The 23,052-nt window shown below is 37.4% G+C and overlaps 1 protein-coding gene across 8 annotated transcripts in view; it reads left to right on the forward strand.

The window, feature by feature from the left end:
• MYO9A (myosin IXA) overlaps positions 1–23,052 on the forward strand; it is a 300,731-nt gene that overhangs the window by 272,319 nt on the left and 5,360 nt on the right. For 5 of the 8 annotated variants that reach the window (XM_030930260.1, XM_030930261.1, XM_030930265.1 and 2 more), the window contains 5 exons: positions 266–397; positions 1,468–1,591; positions 2,969–3,022; positions 20,449–20,651; positions 22,746–22,888. In XM_030930260.1, coding sequence (XP_030786120.1) covers positions 266–397; positions 1,468–1,591; positions 2,969–3,022; positions 20,449–20,651; positions 22,746–22,888 — 656 coding nt within the window. The remainder of the gene's footprint in view (positions 1–265; positions 398–1,467; positions 1,592–2,968; positions 3,023–20,448; positions 20,652–22,745; positions 22,889–23,052) is intronic. The other 3 variants (XM_030930262.1, XM_030930263.1, XM_010364794.2) reach the window with 1 other exon arrangement.

The following is a 23,052-nucleotide window of genomic DNA, read 5'->3' on the forward strand; positions in this document are numbered from 1 at the left end:
AGATTTCCCTTGGGAAGCTATCGGCTGACCTAGACTGCTTCAAGGAAAGAACAGGTGAAAATACATTTTCCAGAGACAAAGGAACAAAGGAACAACTTGGGAAAAGTCTGCAGACACTTAAACTTACTAGAAGTACTTATATCCTTCTGGTACTATGCAGTTCATGTCATACTATCTTCTTTTGCTCATCTCTTCTGCCTGTGGCCCTATGGTGCTCCCTTTTTATCCCTTAGTCACTTGTTTTTTGTTTTGTTTTATTTTTTAGGATTGCTCTACAGGAAGACACTAATCGAATGTCTGCTAATGCTTTGGCCATTGTGTTTGCGCCCTGCATTCTCCGCTGCCCTGACACCACTGACCCACTACAAAGCGTACAGGACATCAGTAAGACTACCACGTAAGGCCAGTTACCATAACCTCTACAAGGCCTCAGGGACTTCTGACTACGTAGTCACTGTATCCAGATATCAGACATAGTGAATGGGTTCATAAATTCAGAAGTTTTTAAGAAGATTGTTGGACACTGCTGGGTTTTCTTATGCTGAGGATGCGAACTCCTGGATTCAACTGAGCATCATTTGTCTTAAAGCATCTTATTTTTTAAATCTGGCTTTTCTTTAGGACTGCTTATAGTTTCTAAATAGATTTTAAATTTCCATTTTACCAAATTATGAACACTTAGTATCTTCCTGTAATCTAGCTTAACTGTGGTCTTATGGCTCTGAATCCTTTGGTCTTAATACTTCAGTATTCCTGTATTTCACCTTGGTCTTTTTTCTTGGGGCTCTACTTTTCTTCTAATGTGGTTTTCTTTTGCTCTCCTTAATCTTGACTGCAAAAGGAACTTTAAAAAAATATGTCACTGTTTGGATCCCATCCCCATAGAGTCTGATTTAATTGGTCTAGGGTATAGCCTGGGCATTGGGATTTGTAACTGCTCTTTATTTATTATTATTATTATTTGTTTGTTTGTTTGTTTGAGATGGAGTTTTGCTCTTGTCACCTAAGCTGGAGTGCAATGGCACGATCTTGGCTCACTGCAACCTTGCAACCTCCACCTCCCAGGTTCAAGTGATTCTCCTGCCTCAGCCTCCCAAGTAGCTGGGATTATAGGCATGCACTACCACGCCTGGCTAATTTAGTATTTTTAGTAGAGACAGGATTTCACCATGTTGGCCAGGTTGGTCTCAAACTCCTGACCTCGGGTGATCCACCTGCCTCTGCCCCGCAAAGCGCTGGGATTACAGGCGTGAACCACTGTGCCTGGCCGTAACTGCTCTTCAGATGACTTCTAAAGTGCAGCCAAAGTTGTGAACCACCATTCTAAACCTTGTCTCTGAGTTTATCACGCAAGGGATGTTAATTTTTTCCTTCATCTTTCAACTGTCTACAACAAAAACAGTCTGTGAGTGCTATACTTTATTTACTTACATTCTTAACAGTTTTTTCTCTTTCCTCCTGTTTCAGTTGTGTGGAGCTAATCGTTGTGGAACAAATGAATAAATACAAGGCTCGTCTCAAAGATATCAATAGCTTGGAATTTGCTGAGAATAAGGCAAAGACCAGGTTGTCACTGATTCGTAGATCAATGGTAAGATGCAAGACACGAAATAATGGAAAAATGGGAGTTGTCTTGGGAATTTAATTGTGCATTTGTGGTATATACAAGGATTATTATCAGAATCTTTATAAAAAAACAAGTAAAAAGTCACCAAATCTCAGGGTTCTATGGCTTCCTTATGTTTAATCTGCTAGCTCTCTTTAGTTACATTATAGAATCTACGTGATTAAGTGTGTAGCATTTTTCAAATCAAGTATTTAGATTAAATGCTGGTGTCTTAATAATCTGCCCTGCTTTCTTTTCATGTCCTTTCAATGAAAACGTAGTCCTTTTCTAACTTTTTTCCCTACTTCCTTCCACTGTCTGTTCCCAGCTTTAATCGTGTCACTTTTGGTAGTCCTGCCAAGACTCCTGGGATGTAGAGAACGTAATCATTTGTAACTGAATTTAAATGGAATCATTTGATTCTTAAGTAAATGGAATTCCATCTATGAGTCTCTTGTAATCAAAAAGTATTTCTTTGAGTTTAGGGTTAGGTTTTGAGACAGTCCTTGTAAAACTGATAATTTATTTCCTTGGTTTGCCCACTTTTTAATATCTTCCTTTGCAACCAGTAGCATATAACTCCAGTTCACAATGATCACTAATCAATAGCATCAGCCCTATTGATTAGTGCTTATTGAGAACTGGAGTTACCCATATATGTTACTCTGAAGTCAGTTTTCAGGATAACTGGAAAACTGCTGCATTAAGGTTTAGTTATTGCCCATTTGCTACCTCTTCCTCTCAGTTGTGAAATAAAATTGTGACAATGAGCACGCATTTCAGATTCCCAATAAATCTCTAAAGAGGAGGAGGCTTCATCATGCCCTCATTCTTTCAGGGGTCCAGCAGTACTTCCTCCCATATCTTCACAGTTTGCATTTAGATTAGCACTAAAATAATTCTTTTTCTTCCTTTACTGTGTAATCTGCCTGGCACTGAGAAAGTGCTTAACAAAGGTCTGTTGATTAAGGTAGCGAAGGGTCTTCTGTAAAAACAAACATAAGCATGGGCTTTTTGCAGGCAGTAAAGATATTAAATAAAACTCATCATAGGATACTATCTAAATCTTTTCCCCAGAAATTAAAAACAGAAATCCCACTTAAAAGTTAAACATTTCTGTAGTATGAATTTTCAGGAACTCAGTTCTGAGAAGCCCAATTTAGTGGTGGCTATCCAGGCAGGAAGGGAAGAGCCTTTTGCTATAAACCTACTTTTCAAAGCAGATAGATAAGCTGTGCTTTTTTCCTGTGTTGCAGAAGATGGATATTCAGTCCATTGCAAGATTAAACCTTCTCTTTTAATGGGGCAATGACATGTACATTCTAACCTTCTGCTTTCCTTTTCATGTCCTTCCTAATCCAGAAACCTGTACTAATTGCAGTTAGATTCATGAACATTACCCGCAATTCAGTCTCGGTATGTATTAATAATGCAATGTGTTACAGCCACTCTACATTATTGTCTTTCATTCATCCAGGAATTGTTCCGCTCTGTCTATCATTCATGCCTGTCCACCTTCCATGTTTGGCCCCAAGTCAGGTTCTACTTTTTGATGAGCTTTCACTTACTTTTCTCTTAATCTCTTTTTTTAGATCCTTCATTTTCCTTCCTCGTATTGTGTAGTTGAACAGCATCCATTTAAAATATATTGGTTTCTCCTCTTTGTCAGATGAGCCTCCTTTTGGGTTTCTTCTTTGGTTGAATCATTAAAAGGTGAAAGTTAAAAGCATTGAGATATCAAATTAATTTCTGCTCTTTCAGCTGTGTTCCCAGCAATCTTCTCCACTTTATTATTTGAAATACTTATTATTACTTTCAGCATCTCCTATCATTAGTAATGCTTATTTGTCCATTCATATCTGTCTAACACTGATGGTGTCCTCCCAGATGTAGAAATATGGTTCTTATCCACTTAGCATTTATCAAACAGAGCTACAAATAGGAGTGAACTAATCCAAATTGGTGGACTAGTTCTAGACTTAAATATTATGGTATGCTAGAACTCATACCAGGATCTCATTGCTGGTATCCCTCTTCAGTTCCATTGATTATACAAAAAAGGAATGGGATGGAAGGCTGAGAACACCAATCTGTGTGGAAAACTGTCCACCTGTGTGTAACCTTTTTATTGAGGAGGCTTAACTTGTTGAGATATTAATACAAATCAGTTTTTCTTTTTGTCTATAACTGCCTCTCAACTCCAGCCTGTCCAACTTCCCTTTCCCACTGGATGTCAATTACCTTAACAGCATCTTGAAACCAATTCTATAATTTTAAAAAATTCATTTCATTCTAGTATTTAAGAGTCAGTTCTCTTCATATTAAAACTTCAGTCAGTTTTAAATCCAGTGCTCGTCTCACTTCCTCCCAGGGCAGACTAGACCTTTATCTGGAACTTAAAACTTTGGGGGTAGGTGGGTAATTTCTGTTTGTCAGACACTTCTGCCCTTCGTCTTTCTTGACCCTTTCTCCCCTGATGTTGAGACTAGGAGGAGTGATAGGGGAGGCAGAATTCTGTATGATATCCCGGTGTTGAGATGGCAGTCCACTTTCTTTGTTGTTCAACACTGCTGTTCTGGCTCATTGTCAGTAGGCTAAGTAAAGATAAGGAGTAGCTCCAGTTTACCCCTGTTGACGATGAACTCAGTTCTATCCCATTTCTGTAGGCACTGATAGTCCCTTGCAAGATTTGGTTACATCTTCTGGCTAAACCCTGGGTGTTGGCATTCACACCATATGGGAAGCTGTCAAACTCACAGGGCAGTTACAAGTTTTCCAAAATTCTGATATTTGTTTGAAAGCTCGAAATTTACTCTCTGACAACAAATATCGCCATTTGTTTCACTTGCAGTAACAGATTCCCTTCATACAATTTCAAAGAAAATGTGTACCACTTACTCAAGAAGAATAATCAAACTTTGTCAATTATTATAAATACTGTTTCATTAATAAAGCAGCTAATTTTGCTTGCAATTCAAAGAATTGCACAAATACTCTTTGTTGAGGTAACCATCAGTATGTGACAGGGTTGCTGCATGTGTGATTTCCAGTTAATCATGCAGAAAATTGAAAATAGTTAATTTATCAGTTAAGAAGTAATAAAATTAATTTATACGTCTTGGTCAATGACATGAAATGAAACTGATTTTTTAAAAACTAAATGTGTGGTAGCAAAAGAACATGAAGACTGCTAGAACCACTTGGTATCAATACCTTGATTCATGTGAAGGTGACAGCAGTTGAACCCACAATTGCTTTTATGTAATTAGCACAGATGTCAACAAGTTAAAATGGCAAATAGCCTCTTAGTATAATTATGAAAATAATTTTGACATTGTAGACCCTTTGAAATGGTTTTGAGGGCATCATTACACCCCAGCATCTTTGCTGGGGTTCTGTGGGCTACACTCTGAGAACCACTGCACTGTATTACATATAATACTACCAGCGCACTGCACTTCACAGAAATATTTCTTGAGAATAATTCCTTTTCATATGCAAGATATAAACACATACAAACAGATACTAGCTGTGTTTAAAGTGCTTACTAACCCTGATTATCTGGTGAACCATAACTACAGGCACTGGGATATGATTTTTGAACAAGCTTGGATACCTAATTATAATACCACACAAAACAACCAGTCTTTTCCAAAAAAGCCTTGGATAAAGGATCTCTCCTTACCAGGAAAGCAAATTCCTCAGGAAGTAGTCTGATAATTCATTTCCTTCCTATTTTTGTGACTTAACAAGACACTCAACAGGAATCGTCCATCTTGCCCTGAAGTGCTATTTTTAAGTAAAATTTCATTAGGATTCTGAGATTTGTGTTTTAGCTAGCTATATATTGTTCTGTTAGATGATGCACAGTTTCTCCTCCTCACACATTTAACCCATAGAGAAACCCTAATAACATGTACTTTCTTTGGGTCTTCATAAAGTATCGTGACTTTCTGCATGAGGGTAATATATGTCTTTTTCTAAACAGTCATCAGGTTTATTAAAGGCAATGCAATTCATTCTTTCATTATCACCATGAGTCTCTTTTACTGTTTAGACTTACTTCGATTTATAGTATTTAATTTCTTTGTGCCCATCAATCATGCCTTGCCATTCCTTCTTGCATTCTTTTGCTATCATGAACCTTATAGAATTTTCAGAAGAAATCAAAACTCTCCTCATAGGCCTTATTCATTCTAACACTATGGCATATCTTCTATTTGTCTCCATGGTTATCTTCTTAAGTCTTAGGAGAAAATGAAAAAGTGAGTTTCAACTGATTCCCTCAAATAGGGATCCTCTTTCCCTCAAATAGGTATCACTGAGATCCCCCACATTAGAGCATTTGACTCTCAATATTTTTGTTACAGTCTAAGAAGCCCATAATGGACCAGTCTCACAGAATTCTAACCCAAATTAAATAATTAAGACTGTCTGTTTCAGAATATCGTTGTTAGAAAAAATAGACAATAGAATTATATACAGACTTCCTTAGACAGAGCATGGCAAATCTATATGATTAGGTGGTTGAATTTGTGGGTATTAGAAAGCATGTCCCAAAAGGAAGGAGGGAGAGATGGATCAGACGGTATTGTGTGCCAAATATGGTGAGAATACCAAGGAAGAAGTACTTAATTCTGCCTGGTGGCACAGGGTAAGGCTGTAGAAGTGACATGTGAGCTAGCTCTTAAGGGATGAGTTTAAATTAATCAGATGGAGAAAGACCTACCAGTTGGTATAAGTCAACAAGGTTTAATTCTGTAAAAGGCTATATAGCTTGCATATAAACTTGTATATATAATTGTGCAGAAGGGAAACTTTAAATTAAAACCAAAATAGGCTTTGTTTTGAAGCAAACTCTAAAACATTAGTACTATGGGGCCTTGAAGAGTGAGCCAGGACTCACAAGGTCTCAGAGTTTAGTACTTAATGTAAATTTTGGTGCTTTATATCTTATATTTATGATAAGGAATGGGAACTAATGTTAGCTACTATTTTTTAGCCATAAAAACAATTTCCTCCCGGGTCATCTTCAAAGTTCTCAGTAAGAATAGCTGAAAAGGAGCTGGGAGTGGTAGCTCCCAGAACTTAGGGAGACTGAGGCGAGTGGATCACTTGAGTTCAAGACCAGCCTGGGCAACATGGTGAAACCCCATCTCTACCAAAAATACAAAAAAAATTAGCCAGATGTAGTGGTGCATGCCTATGGTTCCAGATACTTGGAAGGCTGAGGTGGGAGGATCGCTTGAGCGCGAGAAGCAGAGGTTGCAGTGAGCCAACATAGCACCACTGCACGCCAGCCTGAGTGACAGAGCGAGACCCTGTCTTAAAAAACAACAGACGAAATAGCTGAAAAGAATCCTAAGACTATTTTATTTTATTTTTTAATTTTTATATTTTATTTTATTTTATTTTATTTTTTTATTTTATTTTATTTTATTTTTTATTTTATTTTATTTATTTTATTTTATTTTATTTTATTTTTATTTTTTTTTTTAATTTTATTTTATTTTGAGACGGAGTCTCGCTCTGCCACCCAGGCTGGAGTGCAGTGGCCAGATCTCAGCTCACTGCAAGCTCCGCCTCCCGGGTTCACGCCATACTCCTGCCTCAGCCTCCGGAGTAGCTGGGACTACAGGCACCCGCCACCTCACCCGGCTAGTTTTTTGTATTTTTTTAGTAGAGACGGGGTTTCACCGTATTAGCCAGGATGGTCTCGATCTCCTGACCTCGTGATCCGCCCGTCTCAGCCTCCCAAAGTGCTGGGATTACAGGCTTGAGCCACCGCGCCCGGCCTTATTTTTTATTATTTTTTATTTTATTTCAGAGTCTTGCTGTTGTCAGCCTGGGCTGGAGTGCAATGGCATGATCTCGGCTCACTGCAACCTTTGCCTCTCCAGTTCTAGCAGCTGTCCTGCCTCAGCTTCCCAAATAGCTGAGATTATAGGCGCCCCCCCCACCACGCCCACCTAATTTTTGTATTTTTAATAGAGACGGCGTTTCACCATGTTGACCAGGCTGGTCTCAAACTCCTGACTTCAGGTGATCACCCACCTCGGCCTCCCAAAGTGCTGGGATTACAGGCATGAGCCACCACGCCCTGCCAAACAGACTAATTTAAAAAGAAGAAGAGATAGCAGAGTTGTCTAAGAACTTCCTCTCTTTTAAAAACACCAGAAATAAATAGTTTCACAAAGAAAAGGTGCTAACTCTTTAAATACATAATTACAATATAATTTAAGCTGTCTCAGAGCAGAGAGGGGAAAAGGTCTTTTTTTTTAACTAAAAGAGTCTAACACCGATCCTCACCCCCCACCACACACACACACGCATACACAAAGAAAAAAACTAATAAAAATTGCTTATAGAAATATTAAAAGCAGCAGAGCACAGCATGGACTCTGGACTAGACTTTTGAGTGTAAGTCCTAGCTCTAGTTTACTAGTAGTTGTGACATGGGCAAATTATTTAATCTCCATGCCTCAGTGTTCTTATCTGTAAATTGGTTAATAGTACCAAACTTAGGATTAAATGAGTTGATTTTTTGTTTGTTTTTTAATTGAGACAGAGTCTCACTCTGTCACCCACGCTGGAGGGCAGTGGCACAATCTTGGCTCACTGCAACCTCTGCCTCCTGGGTTCAAGCGATTCTCATGCCTCAGCCTCCCGAGTAGCTGGGACTACAGGTATGCACTACCACACCTGGCTAATTTTTGTATTTATTTTTAGTAGAGTCGGGGTTTCGCCATGTTGGCCAGGCTGGTCTCGAACTCCTGACCTCAGGTGATCTGCCCTCCTCGGCCTCCCAAAGTGGTGGGATTACAGGCGTGAACCACCATGCCCAGTCTAAATTAATATTTTAAAACCATTAAGAACTACGCTTGTTATGGAACTCTCTCCATAGAGAGAAAGAGAATTCTTATACACACACACCCATACACACAGAGATAGCACCTGATATATACATGTAGGACTGCCTCATCTATGAATATTAATTCAAAAATCCTAGGTTAAAATATCACCGGCACTTTGGGAGACCAAGGCGTGTGGATCCTTGAGCCCAAGAGTTTGAGACCAGCCTGGGCAACATGGTGAAACCCCGTCTCTACAAAAAAGACAAAAACAAAAAACAAAAAATTAGGCCTGGTGGCAAGCACCTGTAGTCCCAGCTACTAGGGAGGCTGAGATGAGAGAATCACCTGAGCCTAGGAAGTAAAGGCTGCAGTGAGCCATGATAACACCACTGCACTCCAGCCTGGGTGACAAAGGGAGACCCTCAAAAAAAAAAAAAAGAATTAAAAAATAAAAATGAATCAGGAAGCAGAATTCAGTAGCCTATAAATATAAAAATATAAACCTTGACCAAGGAGGATTTAACCTAGGAATGCAAGGATGACTCTATATTAGGATAGCTATTAATGTCATTCACCATGTTTGTTGATCTGTGGAGAAAAATTGTGTTATCCTCATAGACATTTTAAAGGCATTTGATATATCAGCATTCTTTTTAAAAACATTCTTATTAAAACAGGGATATCTTATATTCTTAGCATGATAAAAACATATCTGAACCCAAAATCCAACATCTTGCTTAATGGAAGAACACTGGAAGCATTCTGATTAAAATCAGAAAAGACAAGGATATCCATTATCCCAACTGTTATTTGACATTGATCTGAAGGTACTAGCTAAAGCAATTAAGAAAAAAGAATTGGAGATATAAAATTTTAAAGAAGTAAAATTATTACTATTTCCATTATGATTATATACATGTGAAACTTAGGAAAATCAACTAAAGAACTTAAAGATGATAAGAGAATTCAGTAGGATGTCTGAGTACAATTAATAAATTTTACTTGTACAAACAACCCCTTGGATGATATGATGGAAGAAAAATGCCCGTTTGTATATTGTACACACACACGCACTTTAAACATCAACATCAAATATCAAAGAATACACTTAATAAGAAATGTAGAAGATTTGTACAAAGAAAGCCTTAAGGCCGGGCCCGGTGGCTCACGCCTGTAATCCCAGCACTTTGGGAGGCTGAGGCGGGCGGATCACAAGGTCAGGAGATTGAGACCATCCTGGCTAACATGGTGAAACCCCATCTCTACTAAAAAATACAAAAACAATCAGTCGAGCATGGTGGCGGGCGCCTGTAGTCCCAGCTACTCGGGAGGCTGAGGCAGGAGAATGGTGTGAACCTGGGAGGCGGAGCTTGCAGTGAGCCAAGATTGCACCATTGCGCTCCAGCCTGGGCGACAGAGCAAGACTCCATCTCAAAAAAAAAAAAAAGCCTTAAAACCTTAAATATTACACAAGAAGACTTAAACAAATACATTTGGAAAGAAAGGCTAAATTTTGTAATGGTGTCAGTTCTTCTAAATTAGTCTATTCATATATTGTTTCAATACCCACTAGGAGGGAAAGAGGGTATTTTCTTAGGCTCAACTTTCAGACTCATATGACTACCATGGGCTTCACTTGGCATCAGAATCACTTAGGATATGGGACTGGAAGTACAGCATGCTTGCAGAGAGCACAAGATCATCCTCGTGTGGGAGCCCTTGCAGCAGTCCACACAACACAGCCATCAATGAGTTATCTTTGGCCTCTAAGTCACAACTCAGGTGCAAGGAAAAAGGACTCCACATCCAATGGATGCAGAACTATTCTGCCTGGGAAGTTTTATGCCTATACAGGAATTAACCTCTTGTAAAATTCCATAGACATTGTTTCTAGCGTCCCTGCAAGGGGTATGTCCGGTTACAACTGACTCCACTTTCAGGGAATTCCAAATATATGGCTTTCTATGGGATATTTACAATTTATCTTTACTTCTTCTTCAGATGCAGTTTATCAATCAGATTAATTTTTACCAGAGGTGATGTTGCCTAATAACATCATTTGCAGCCTGCCTTTATCAAGTTTCCAGGGGTCCTGAGCTAGAACATTGACCAAAGATCAGTTCTTACACAGACAAGGAAAGAGTTTTATAACTCTTTACTTACAAATGTGGTCTCAACAAAAATAGCAAAAGAATACTTTGGGGACCTTTACAAGTTGATGCTAAAATTTATAAGAAAATAAAGAAGCAGAATAATTGGGAAAATTCTAAAAGAGAAATATAAAGGATTATAATGTGAGTGGCATTTCAAAGGTCTGGTATTCACTAAATGATGTGGGGAAAATGAATATCCATGTAGGGAAGAAAAGAAACAAACAAACAAAAAAGCTGAGTCAGGCCAGGCACAGTAGTTCATGCCTATAATCCCAGCACTTTGGAAGGCCAAAGCAGGAGGAGTGCTTGAAGCCAGGAGTTTCAGATCAGCCTTGGCAATAATGCGAGATCTCATCTCTACAAAAAATTTAAAAAGTTAGCTGGGCATGGTGGCACATGCCTGTAGTCCCACATATTGGGGATACTGAGGTAGAAGGATCCCTTGAGCCCAGGAGTTCAAGGCTGCAGTGAGCTGTGATTGTGCCACTGCATTCTAGCCTGAGCAAGAGTGAGACCCTGTATCTTTAAAAAAAAAAAAAAAAAAAAAATTCACATCAAAGACTAAAACATAAAAGTAGCTCTGGCACTATCTTGGCAGAGGTCCTCACTGCCCTGCATCCTGTAGACACTCAAGTACCCTACCTCTCTACCTTAATACTACCAAAATATCCAAGTCGTTTAACTCAGCTCAAAGGGCAATTGGGAAAGAGCCCAAGGGGAAATCAGAAAAGTTATCACCTAAACCTTTTCATGCAAAAGTTGAAACCAAGCCATAAAAGGTGGCTGAAGAGGATACATCTTTAGGGTGAAAAAAGTACAAATAAAAAGGGAAAATGGGAGCAAATGGAAAGAGATTAACCAGACAACATTTATCTTCATAAAACAGAAACTGAAAACAAGCAAGAAAGAAGCTAAGTGTGATTAAAGATCTCTTATCAAGTCGGGGGTCCCAGTATCTCATTGTACAATTCAGAAGAATTTTTAAATTATTTTATAAGTGTACCTTTTTAGAGCTCTGAAAACACAGCTTTTAAGAAGAGAACTCCATTTCCTCCCATTTGAAAGGAATGAATGAAGTGCTAGTTTATTTTTCTGTACAAACTGAGAATAATTAGCTCTCTATAAGCCTAATAATGTCTTAAACTGCTTCCTGATCTTGGCTGTCTGTCAAAAGTATATTATCTGTGATGTCTTTGGTAGTGGTAGTCCAGTCCAGATTTTTCTGATAATCCTATTAATGTGCTATAAAGGATTGGAAATCTGGGTATTGTGTATAATATTGTATGTAGTACGACTTGAGACCTCCTACTTATTAACAGTTGAAGGTAATTGTATTTTGATGTTCTCATTTTAGGAACAGTTTGCCTGCAAAGTTTAAGCCAGGAAGTCACTGGAATAGTTACTGAGAAAAAGGATGACAATATGGCTTTATATTTTTTCCAGTACTTGCGTTGAGTTGGGTACAAATTATTCATGTAGTCTGTGATCAGTCAAAACCAATACAATCCCTATTATGATGGAAAAATATAATCTTGGACAGGGCTTTGCTATTATATAAGACTATTAAAGAAAAAAGTTGAAAGGTTCAGCAACAAAAACCAAGTATTATTGTGTGACAAAAATGACCATAAAGAAAGTAAAAGGGAAGTGATGTACCATAAGAAAATATTTTCAATTCCCATTTCAAAGTCTAATTTTCCTTAATAAAGAGAAGCTCCTTATAAGTAAATAGAAAGATTAGCTACCCAGTGAAAAATGAACAAAGGATACTATAAACCACTTCTCAGTGTTATCTACAAATACTTTTCAGGGAGGTCTACAATTATTTTTATGATACTGTCGAGAAAATATTTGCCTTTTTCACTCTGTGACACTTACACTGATGGGAGAAAAAAATTATGGAAAAAAACACTACAAGAGAATATACAGTGAGCAGGGATCCAAAAGAAAAAATTCCAGTTGGAAAAAAGTAAATTCATGCTTATTATAGGAAAGTGGGGAAGTGAAGGATATTATTCCAGTCAGGAAACTACTGTTAATAATTTAGTGTATTTGTAAATTTTGTATTACTCATTTTTAAAACCAATGGTATACAACCTTATGTACTGTTTTTAACACAGTATTAGTATTTTCCCATGTTTCTAAAAGCTCCATGTAATCAACTTTTTAAAAATTACTTTAATCTTTGTAAGATAATTCTAGGCTGTAGGAGTCTCCATTTTTCTTTGTTTTGTTTAATGCTTCTTAAAATAGATCAGATCTGTTGAGCTTGTTTGATTTTCTTCAGCTATATTAAGTGATTTGCAGCTAACTCATGGTGAAATACTCCGGTGGCCAGCTAATGGTATGAACATTGAAAAAAGGCAGCTCTTTTATTGAATACTGGAATGTGGACACTAGGAATAAACTCAGATTTTCAAGCTTCTTGAGGCTTTTAAATCATATTATTTATTCATTTGGCTATAAATAGTCAACGTCAAATGGAACTGGATGATGTCCTGGAATTTATAGCATAAAGAATACTTTGTCATTTTTTGTTCAATTTGCAGACTGATCTTCTGTTTTGAGCTTGTTTTTCTTAACATGTTTTGTCCTTGTTGAGTTTAGAACGAAAAGTGGAATAGCAATATTGTAATCCTCCTGATTTTATCCCATTATGTGTTTTAGTTTTGGAGGAGTTAGCCTGAATGCCCTTAGAACTACCCTCCAGCCTTTACCTTATCACCTGCACTAGATCATGGGTTTCTGTTTTTGAAACAACACTTTTCCTTTCTTTCTTGCCAAAACCAACTCAGAAATTTGTCAAAGTGACATAATTTTCAATGGATATTCGTGTATTTCCATAAATAGCTAACTTTGAAAAGGAACTCTTAAATATCTTGTTTATTGCAAAGTACAAAACATACTGAAAAACACAGAAACATAAATATTCAGTTTAATGAATTATTATAAATGAACATCCACATACCACCCCAGCTCAAGAAATAGGACGTTGCCAGCATCCCCAGAAACTCTCCTTTTTCCCTTTCTAGTCATGATCCTGTTTCTCCTCCAGAGGTAAGCAGTAACCTGATTTTTGCATTAATGACTTCTTTTGTTTTATTTTTTGTTTGCTACTAAAATATGTGTCCCTGAGCACTGTAGTTTTGCTTTACCTAATTTTGAGCTTTATATAAATGGCATCGTATAAGATTTATTATTGGCCGGGCGCGGTGGCTCAAGCCTGTAATCCCAGCACTTTGGGAGGCCGAGACGGGTGGATCACGAGGTTAGGAGATCGAGGTCATCCTGGCTAACACGGTGAAACCCCATCTCTACTAAAAAATACAAAAAACTAGCCGGGCGAGGTGGTGGACGCCTGTAGTCCCAGCTACTCGGGCGGCTAAGGCAGGAGAATGGTGTAAACCCAGGAGGCGGAGTTTGCAGTGAGCTGCGATCCGGCCACTGCACTCCAGCCTGGGCGACAGAGCGAGACTCTGTCTCAAAAAAAAAAAAAAAAAAAAGATGTATTATTTTGTCTCTGATTCATTTCAGTTAACCTTATGTGTGTAAGACTTATTCATATTTTGTTTAGTTGTAGCTCATTTTCATAACTGTATAGTTTATCAGTGTATGCATATACCACAATTTAGTCTACTGTTGATGGACATTTGGGTTGTGTTTTGGGGAATTATGATTTTAATGGACTCATACATGTATTTTTTGTTGGCGAAATATACAGGAGTGGATTTGCAGGGTCACAGAATATATTTATCTTCAACTTTGGTAGATAATGCCAAACTTTCTTCCAAAATCGTTGTTAATATGTTAGCAGTGTGTAGGAATTCCCAGTTGCTCCACCTGCCCCCAGCACTTTTATTACCAGATTCCTTAATTTTAGCTATTCTGATGGGTGTGTTATTTTTAAAAATTGTATTTTTTATTGTGACTCTAACATGTATAATGTGTCTGTGTATATACATGTTGGCCATTTCTATATCCTCTTTTGTGAGGAGCCTGTTCAGAGCTCTTGCCTGTTTTTCTAATTGGGTTGTCTGTCTTTTTCTGATGTTCTGTAGGGATTCTTTATGAATTCCAGATACAAATCCTTTATTGTTACTTTTGTTGCAAATTTTCTTCCATTCTATGGTTTGCTTTTTTCCTTTCTTTTTTGATGAACAGAGGTTCTGGATTTTAATGTTGTTAATCAGTCTTTCTCTTTGGGATGAATACCTTGTAGGGTCATGTTTAAGAAAATTTTTCCTTTCCACAATGCCCTGCAGTTCCCCTTTTGTTGTAAATTGGGAGCCTTTTTATGTGTGGGTCTGTTTCTAGGGGCTTTGTTTTGACTACCTTTGTACCAACACCACCACTATTTTATTTACCATAGCTTTCTAAAAATATCTGGTAGAATAAGTCATCCTACCTTCTTCAATGGTGCTTTGACTATTCTTGGCTGTTTATATTGCCATATAAATTATGGAATCGGCTTTAAAAAATTATCTTGGGATTTTTATTGGGATTGCATTGGATCTATAGATTGCCTTCTGGAGAATTGACATTTTTACGATACTGATTTTTTCCATCTGTGAACATGATGTATCTCTTCATATATCTCTTCATCCATGTAGCACATTAGCTACTCTCAAAAGTGTTTTATAGTTTTCTGTGTTGAGATTTTACACATCTTTAGTTTGAATTACTGCTAGGTATTTAATATTTAAACGCAATCATAGGTATTTTAAAATTTTTATTTTCTGTTGTATAAAAATACAATTGATTTTGGTATTTTTCATCTTGTATTCAGTGACTTTGCTGAATTCACTTATTCTAATAAGTTTTCTGTGGATTCCTTTGGATTTTCTACCTGTACAGTCATACCATCCATGAATAATGATAGTTTCATTTGCTCTTTTATAATCCTTATAGCTTTTCTTTCTTTTACTTGTGTTAGAACCTGCAGTATAGTGTTGAATGGAAGTGGTGGTAGTGATCATTACTGGCATGCTCCCAGCCCTAAAGGAAAAGCTTTCAACCTTTTACCACCAAGTGTGGTGTTTGCTATAGAATTTTTGTAGGTACTTTATGAGATTAAGTATGTGCCCTTCTATTCCAGGTTTTCTAAGAGTTGTTAATTGTGATAGAATGTTGAATTTTATGAAATGCCTTTACTGCATGTATTGAGGTTTTATCAGACTTTTTTATTGCATTGATATGACACATTACACAGAGTCCATTTCTAATGTTAAACCATCATTATACTACTACAATAAATACAACTTTTTGTATATTTAATATTTTTATGTTACATTTTCTATATTACTTGATTCTGTTAAGATATTGTTTAGGATTTTTGCATGTGTTTATGAGTAAAGTTAAGCCATAATAATCCTTTTTTGTTTTTGTTTGTTTTGAGACAGGCCCTCACTGTTATCACCCAGGCTATAGTGCACTGGCATGATCTTGGCTCACTGCAGCCTCAACCTCCTGGGCTCCCGCCTCAGTCTTCCATGTAGCTGGGACTACAGGCACGTGCCACCACACCTGGCTAATTTTTGTATTTTTTTGTAGAGAAGGGGTTTTGCTATGTTGCCAAGGCTGGTCTTGAACTCCTGAGCTCAAGCAATCCACCTGCCTCAGCCTCCCAAAGTTCTGGGATTGTGAGCATGTGCTACTGCACCTGGCAGTAATCCTTCTTTTTAATGTATTTGTTTTGTTTTGTTATCAAAGTTACGCCTGCCTCTAAAGACAAGTTAGGGAATAATTTCTTTTTTAATTCTGTGGAAGAATTTTTTACTTCTTCTTGTTTGCCACTGAAATCTAGGCCTAGAGTTTTTGTGTTTGGAAAGATTTTGATTCTGGATTCAATTTCTTTAATATTATTCACATTTCTAATTTCTTAATTGATGGTATTAATTAGATTTTTGTAGAAATTTCTCCACTTTGTCTAAAATTTTATACTTATTGACTTGAAGTTGTTTTTAGTAGTCTCTTACCCTCTGGGTCTACAAGATTTGTAGTGATGTCCCGTTTTTCATTCCCACCTTTGGTTATTTGTAACTTCTCTCTTTCAGTCTTGCTAGAGTTTTAAAATTTTTATTCGCCTCTTCAAAGCTACATTTGACTTTGATTGTCTTCATTCTAATGTTTGTTTGCACTTTTTTCTTTATTGCTTTTGTTGCAGGGGGAATTTATTATGTTGTTCTTTATCTAGTTTCCTGAAATAGATTCTTACATCCTTAATTATGAATCGTTCCTTCTTTTCTAATGTATGTATTTAAGGCTATAACTTAAGACAGAGCTTACATGGGTTTTTATATTGTTTCATTCAAAATATTTTCTAATTTTCTTTGTGATTTCCTCTTTGACCATGGTTTGTTTTACAGTCTATTTCTTAATTTCTGAGTGTACAAGAATTTTTAATTTTCTCTTTGTAACTGCATTATTAGAAAACTTGTTTTAAATTACTTTAATGGTCAGATAAATTATTTCAACCCTTGGAATTTTGTTGTTTTGCTATGTGTGCTTTAAAGTGAATATTCTGTAGTTAGATACTGAAGTCTGTATATATCCGTTAGATTGCTTACATCAAGTTCAGTTTTACATCATTTCTGATTGCATGTGCACACTTGTTCTCTCAGTATTGATTATAGTCTATTTAAATATTTCTGTCAATATTTTACTTTAAAATTTTTGAAGCAATTTCTTAAGTACATACATATTTGGAAATGTTTTATCTTCATAATATGAACCTTTGTCATTGTGAGGTATCCCTCTTTATCACAGGTAACACTTCATAAAGTTTACTTTGTTTGTGGTTAACATAGCTGTACTACCTTTATTTTGGTTAGTATTTGCATGGTATGTCTTTTTTTTTCCCCATTTCTTTACTCTCAGCCTTTCTGAATTCACATGTCTTTTATAAACATCACATAGTTAGGTTTTCTTTTTTTATATACGGCCTGACAATCTTCAAATTTTAATAGGAACATTTCATCTATTTACATTTAATATAATCACCAATATATTGGGGTTTAAAATCTGCTTTTTATGTGCTTTTTATTTGTCCTACCTGATATATGTTCCTTTTTCTTTTCTTCCTTGCCTTTTTTGCTCTTTCTTGCATTTTTTGACTACTTTTTTATTCCATTTTTTCTTTTGTTTGAAAGTTTTACACTCTTTTACTGTTATTTTAGTATTAACCAAATGGTGAAAACAGATCTGTGATCTATCAATGTCTGTTAACTAGTAGTTTTATCTTTTTCCTAGATAATACAGGTGCTTTAATATGCCTTACTATGATATACATTTGTTGCTCTTATTGTTATGTATCTTAATTATCTGTATGTTTTAAATCCAACACATCGTTATTGTGTTTTATGCAGTCACTGTTTAGACATACTCACTTTTCATTGCCTTTCATTATTTCTCACACCTCTAACTTTTCTTCTTGAGACATTTTCAATCTTCCCTTCAATATTTCCTTTAGTGCAGGTCTGCTGGTGTCGAATTCTCCCCTTAGTCTGTCTGAAATGTCTTTATTTCACCTTCATTCCTGAAAAGTATTTTCTATATATAACAGTTAAGCTTGGCAGTTCCTTTTTCCTTTCATACCATGAAAATATTCCATTGTTTTCTGCATTCCATTATTTCTGTTGAGAAACAGACTTTGAATCTAATAGTTGTTCCTTTTTTGCAAGTAATTTGCTTTTTGTAACTGCTTTTAAGTCTTTCTTTTACCTTAGGCCTTTAGTTTTGAACAATAGTTTGTCTAGGTATAGACTTCTTTTTATTTCTCTTTCTTAGGGGTTGTAGGCTTTCTTAAATTCCTAGGTTAATATCTTTAACTGCTTTTAAAAAATGCTCTGCCATGATCTCTTCAATATTTCTTCTGTAGGATCTCTCTTGTCCTGATATTTGCCCAGGCTGGAGTGCAGTGACGTAAACTTGGCTCACTGCAACCTCTGCCTCTCGAGTTTAAGCAATTCCCTTACCTCAGCATCCTGAGTACTGGGACCACAGGCGCATGCCACCATGCCGAGCTAATTTTTGTATTTTCAGTGGAAATGGGGTTTCTTCACATTGGCTAGGCTGGTCTTGAACTCCTGACCTCAGGTGATCCGCCCCCCTCAGCCTCCCAAAGTGCTGGGATTACAGGTGTGAGCCACTGCGCCCAGCCGTTCTTTTACTTTCTTTTGTGAATTTTTCCATTCTTTCATTTCTTCCTGCTTGGTTCAGGATTTTTCTTTTGACCTAATTTCCAGTCCACTACTTCAACTATGTCTTCCTATCTCCTTCAGCATAGTTATTTTAAATCCCATAGCCACAATATCTGGAGTCTTTTAGGGTTTCTGTTTTCTGTCATTTTTACTAGTTTTCATTTACGTTGTCTTGTCTCCTTTTGTGCCTGTTACCTTTGATTATTCGTCAGAGTATTTGAAACATTATTTTTAAAATATTTTCAGGCCTAGGATAATGTTACTTTCCTCCACAGAATGTTTTCATTTTTTTCTGCGTGGTCCTAAAGTATTAGCAATCTGAGATTACTTTAATTCATTTTTAGGTATTAGAATTTTCGGACCATTCAGATGACTTGAAGCTAGACTACAGTATCTGCGGGGACTTTTGTAATTTCAGTTTACTCTTATGTCTAAGAAACAAACCTTGGGGATCCTAGTGTCAGGCACGGAGGTTTTGCCAGGCAGCAACTCACACCGTTGAGTGGGTCTGGCTCCAACTTTTATTCTCTACCCTAAGATGATGGCAAACTTTTTCTGTAAAGGACTAGATAATATATTTTAGGCTTTGTAGGCCAGTCTCTGTCTCAGCAATCAACTCTGCCATTGTTCTGAAAAAGCAGCAATAAACAATAAGTAAATTAATGAGGATGAACGTATTCCAATGAAGCTGTATTTACAAAATATGTGCAAGGCTAGATTTGCCACATAGGCCATAGTTTGCCATCCTCTGCTGTAGCATATCAAAAGCTCTGTTTAGAGTCACAGCCACCTCTGACATTTAGAGTAACACTAAATGCTGGACTAGCCTCTCCTTAATCTATCTGGTTAGCTCTTCAGTGCCTTCAAGCATATGTTGAGTTTTTATGTTTCTTAGCAGGAGATTAACTTGGAAAGTTTAGTTTGCCACTACCAGAAGCTACAGTCATATATAAAGTAACCAATGTTTGAAAAAAAAAAAGAAGCAGCAATGAGATTTTCACACTCTAATCTCAAGAATAGAAGTTTCTAAGAAAATATATCTCACTAGCACCCTGTGTTACATAAATGACTACATTTTGTTTTTGTTTTTCAAAACTGAGTTTTAGAACATACTTCTATGGTCTTCCTAGAGAGATTATACATTCCAAGGCTAAAGTTATAGAGCACTGTTATCCATCAGAACTTACTATGATGATAGGAAATGTATATGAGTACCAGTCAGTGTGGGGGTCACGAGCTACTTGTGGCTACTGAGCACTTGAAATGTGGCTAGTGTGACTGCAGAACTGAAATGTTACTTTAATGTTAATTAATTTAAAAATAAATATGCAGATGTGGCTATTTTGTTTGGAATGGATGCAGCTTATATTAAAAGAAGAATCTCATCTCGTTACACAATGGTTTCTTACACTCCCACCTACTGAAGTATCCATTTTCCAGCACTCTTTCAAGAAATATTTTAACTTAAATGTGTTGGATGAATGATGTCTCACTAAATATCCTAGGCCTTGCAGAATGTTTCCATTTGTTCTTACCATTCACCTGGTGTGATGGAAGTACACTTGTTATCCTAAAAGATCTGCATAAAACTGATGCAGTCACTCAATTTACTTTCTAATGTGAATTTTTCTCTGCAGGGAAAGGGGCGTATTCGTCGAGGAAACTATCCAGGTCCATCGTCTCCTGTTGTAGTTCGGTTGCCTTCTGTGTCTGATGTCTCAGAGGAGACCTTGACTAGTGAGGCAGCCATGGAGACTGACATCACAGAACAGCAGCAAGCAGCTATGCAGCAGGAGGAGAGAGTACTGACTGAGCAGATTGAGAACCTACAGAAGGAGAAGTGAGTATCCAGGAGGAAGGGGAGAGACAGTCATTGTCTGTTTTCATTTCCTTCCTTCTATCGTTTCTTTATTTTTTCTTATTTATTATCTGCTGTGTGTTAAACACTGTGTCAGATGATACAGGAGATGTTGAAATGACAAAGACATGTTGCCTCTACTCAGGTAACAGTGTGAAAGTTGTTCCCTCTGGGAAGCCAGTTCCATGAGCTGGAAAACCTGAGGCTGCTACAGTGATGGTCTGGAGAGGCTGACTGGGAGGAGGACACAGTATCCACGGGGCATGTCAGTCTTAGTCACAATTCATCTAGCAGTAACAGTGGGGAGCCAAGATGAGGTACTGGAGTCCTAACAGGTCAGAGACCAGCCTTCATGAACAGATTTATTTTGCAAAGAAGAGTAGAAATTCTTAGGCTAAGCCAAAGTCCCTTTCAAGAATGGGCATCATTCACAAATCCATGAAGGAAGGTTATTAGCCAAAGATCCATATGGCCATGGGAACAGCAACTAGATGGTCATAGTAATGCTATAGCCCTAGAGAGTGCTAGGATACTGGATAGGGAAATTGGTTGCAATTTAGGAGAGAGATAAATAAGAAGCTCTTTTACCTCCATTCATCACTGTTGCAGGGATTGGGTGACATTATGCCTTGGGGATAATATGAACATGCCATGGTTCTCCCTAAAGGTGCTGTGTAATAGTTCTGGTCGACGTTGATGGCTCTTAGGAAGTCTTAATGGGATCTTTATTCTTGAGTTCCAGGATCACAGGTCTTGAGTTTGACTTATAAGGGGATATGAGACTGTTAAAGTACTTTTTTGGTCTCTCATGATTGATTCTGGAATATAGTCCAGCTAAAAAAGCAGCTGGGGCTCAGCTGTAAAAAACATGATAAGGCAAAGAAGATGTACATTGACCAGCGGCTATTTGCTAGAAGAGTGATCTGAAAAGAAGACCCAGATCGGCTTTGATGCAGATGATGTTAGCGATCTTGAAGGATTCATAGGAATTTTCAAGGAAAGGGAGAGTCCCTAGAAAAAGAAAGAAGAACGAGCACAGTCTCAGAATGCACATGACCTCAGACAATTGTAATGCTGGTGATACTATTCTTGAAATGATTGTTCATGGATCTCAAGCTAGGTAAAGTGGAAGTAAAGGTAAGGGGCTCTGTTAGGGAAGAGACTTGATTAGAAGGTGAGTAAGAATTAGAAGGATAAGGAGGTTGTGAACAGGGCAGAATATTGGATTCACAGTTGGTGTATTCAGGTAATGACAAGCTCCAGCATCTGCGCATTGGAGAAAGTAGCTTAGCAAAAGTGGAGGAAAATATTGTTAGAAGTTGCAGACATAAAAGAACTTCAGTGTTAGGATATTGAGATGAATTTTTACAAAGATATTAATTGAACAGATCAGGTGATGTCAAGCATTAGTGAGAAAGCAAGGTTAGGAGCTGAGTACCAAAGACATCACGGAATGTGGGGCATTACTGAGAGGTAGCTGGGTGACTGTGATGAAGAAGGAAGACTAGAGAATGCGACAACTAAAGATGGCATAAGCTTCAAAGGACAGAAAAGATCAATCAGTGTTTTTCTTCATCTAGAGGTCTCTGTGGTGAAGGCAGAGGATATAGTCCATAGCCAGTTAGTAAGCTTCATGGAAAATAGTTTAGGAGCTGGAAGGAATCTTAGAGGTTGTCTAGTTTAATCTCTTTGTTTTGTGGTAGGAAACTGAGGTCCAGAGAGAAAAAGGTACTTTCCTGATGTATTATGGATATTATGAACAAGGTTAGAGCCCTGATCTCCTGATTATCAGTCCAGAGTTCATTTTACTGAAAGATCTCACCACAACAGCATCTTCACCCTACTCTTACCCTTATTATTGGTCCTAGATTGACTATCATTTTGTCCTTTAGTCCATATAGTTTTAGCATTCACCATATTTGGCATACAGGTCCTCATCACCACCTGGATGGGGACAGTAAAAATGGACTCTCTTTGCTTCTTAGATTCCTGACTTTCATGGAGGATCTTTTTTTCTGTTATCTTCCTTCCACTTCCTATCAAATATGCTAATGGTTTCTTGATTGTATCTTACAGGGAGGAGCTGACATTTGAGATGCTTGTACTGGAACCCCGTGCCTCTGATGATGAAACTCTTGAGTCTGAGGCCTCCATTGGGACTGCTGATAGCTCAGAAAATTTGAATATGGAGTCTGAATGTGCTGTCTCTGAGAAATCAGGTAAGTGAACATGGTAGATCAAAGACGCCAGATTTGTTTTGCAAAGGAGGAATAAAGATTCCGAAACTAAGACAAAGTCTTTCAAGAATGCACTGACCATACATCAGCAGTAACAAAGTCCTGAGGAATTTTGTCCTTTTATCCATATAGTTTTAGCCTTCATC

Source organism: Rhinopithecus roxellana, chromosome 5 (genome assembly GCF_007565055.1).
Source record: "Rhinopithecus roxellana isolate Shanxi Qingling chromosome 5, ASM756505v1, whole genome shotgun sequence".
Lineage (NCBI taxonomy): Eukaryota > Metazoa > Chordata > Mammalia > Primates > Cercopithecidae > Rhinopithecus > Rhinopithecus roxellana.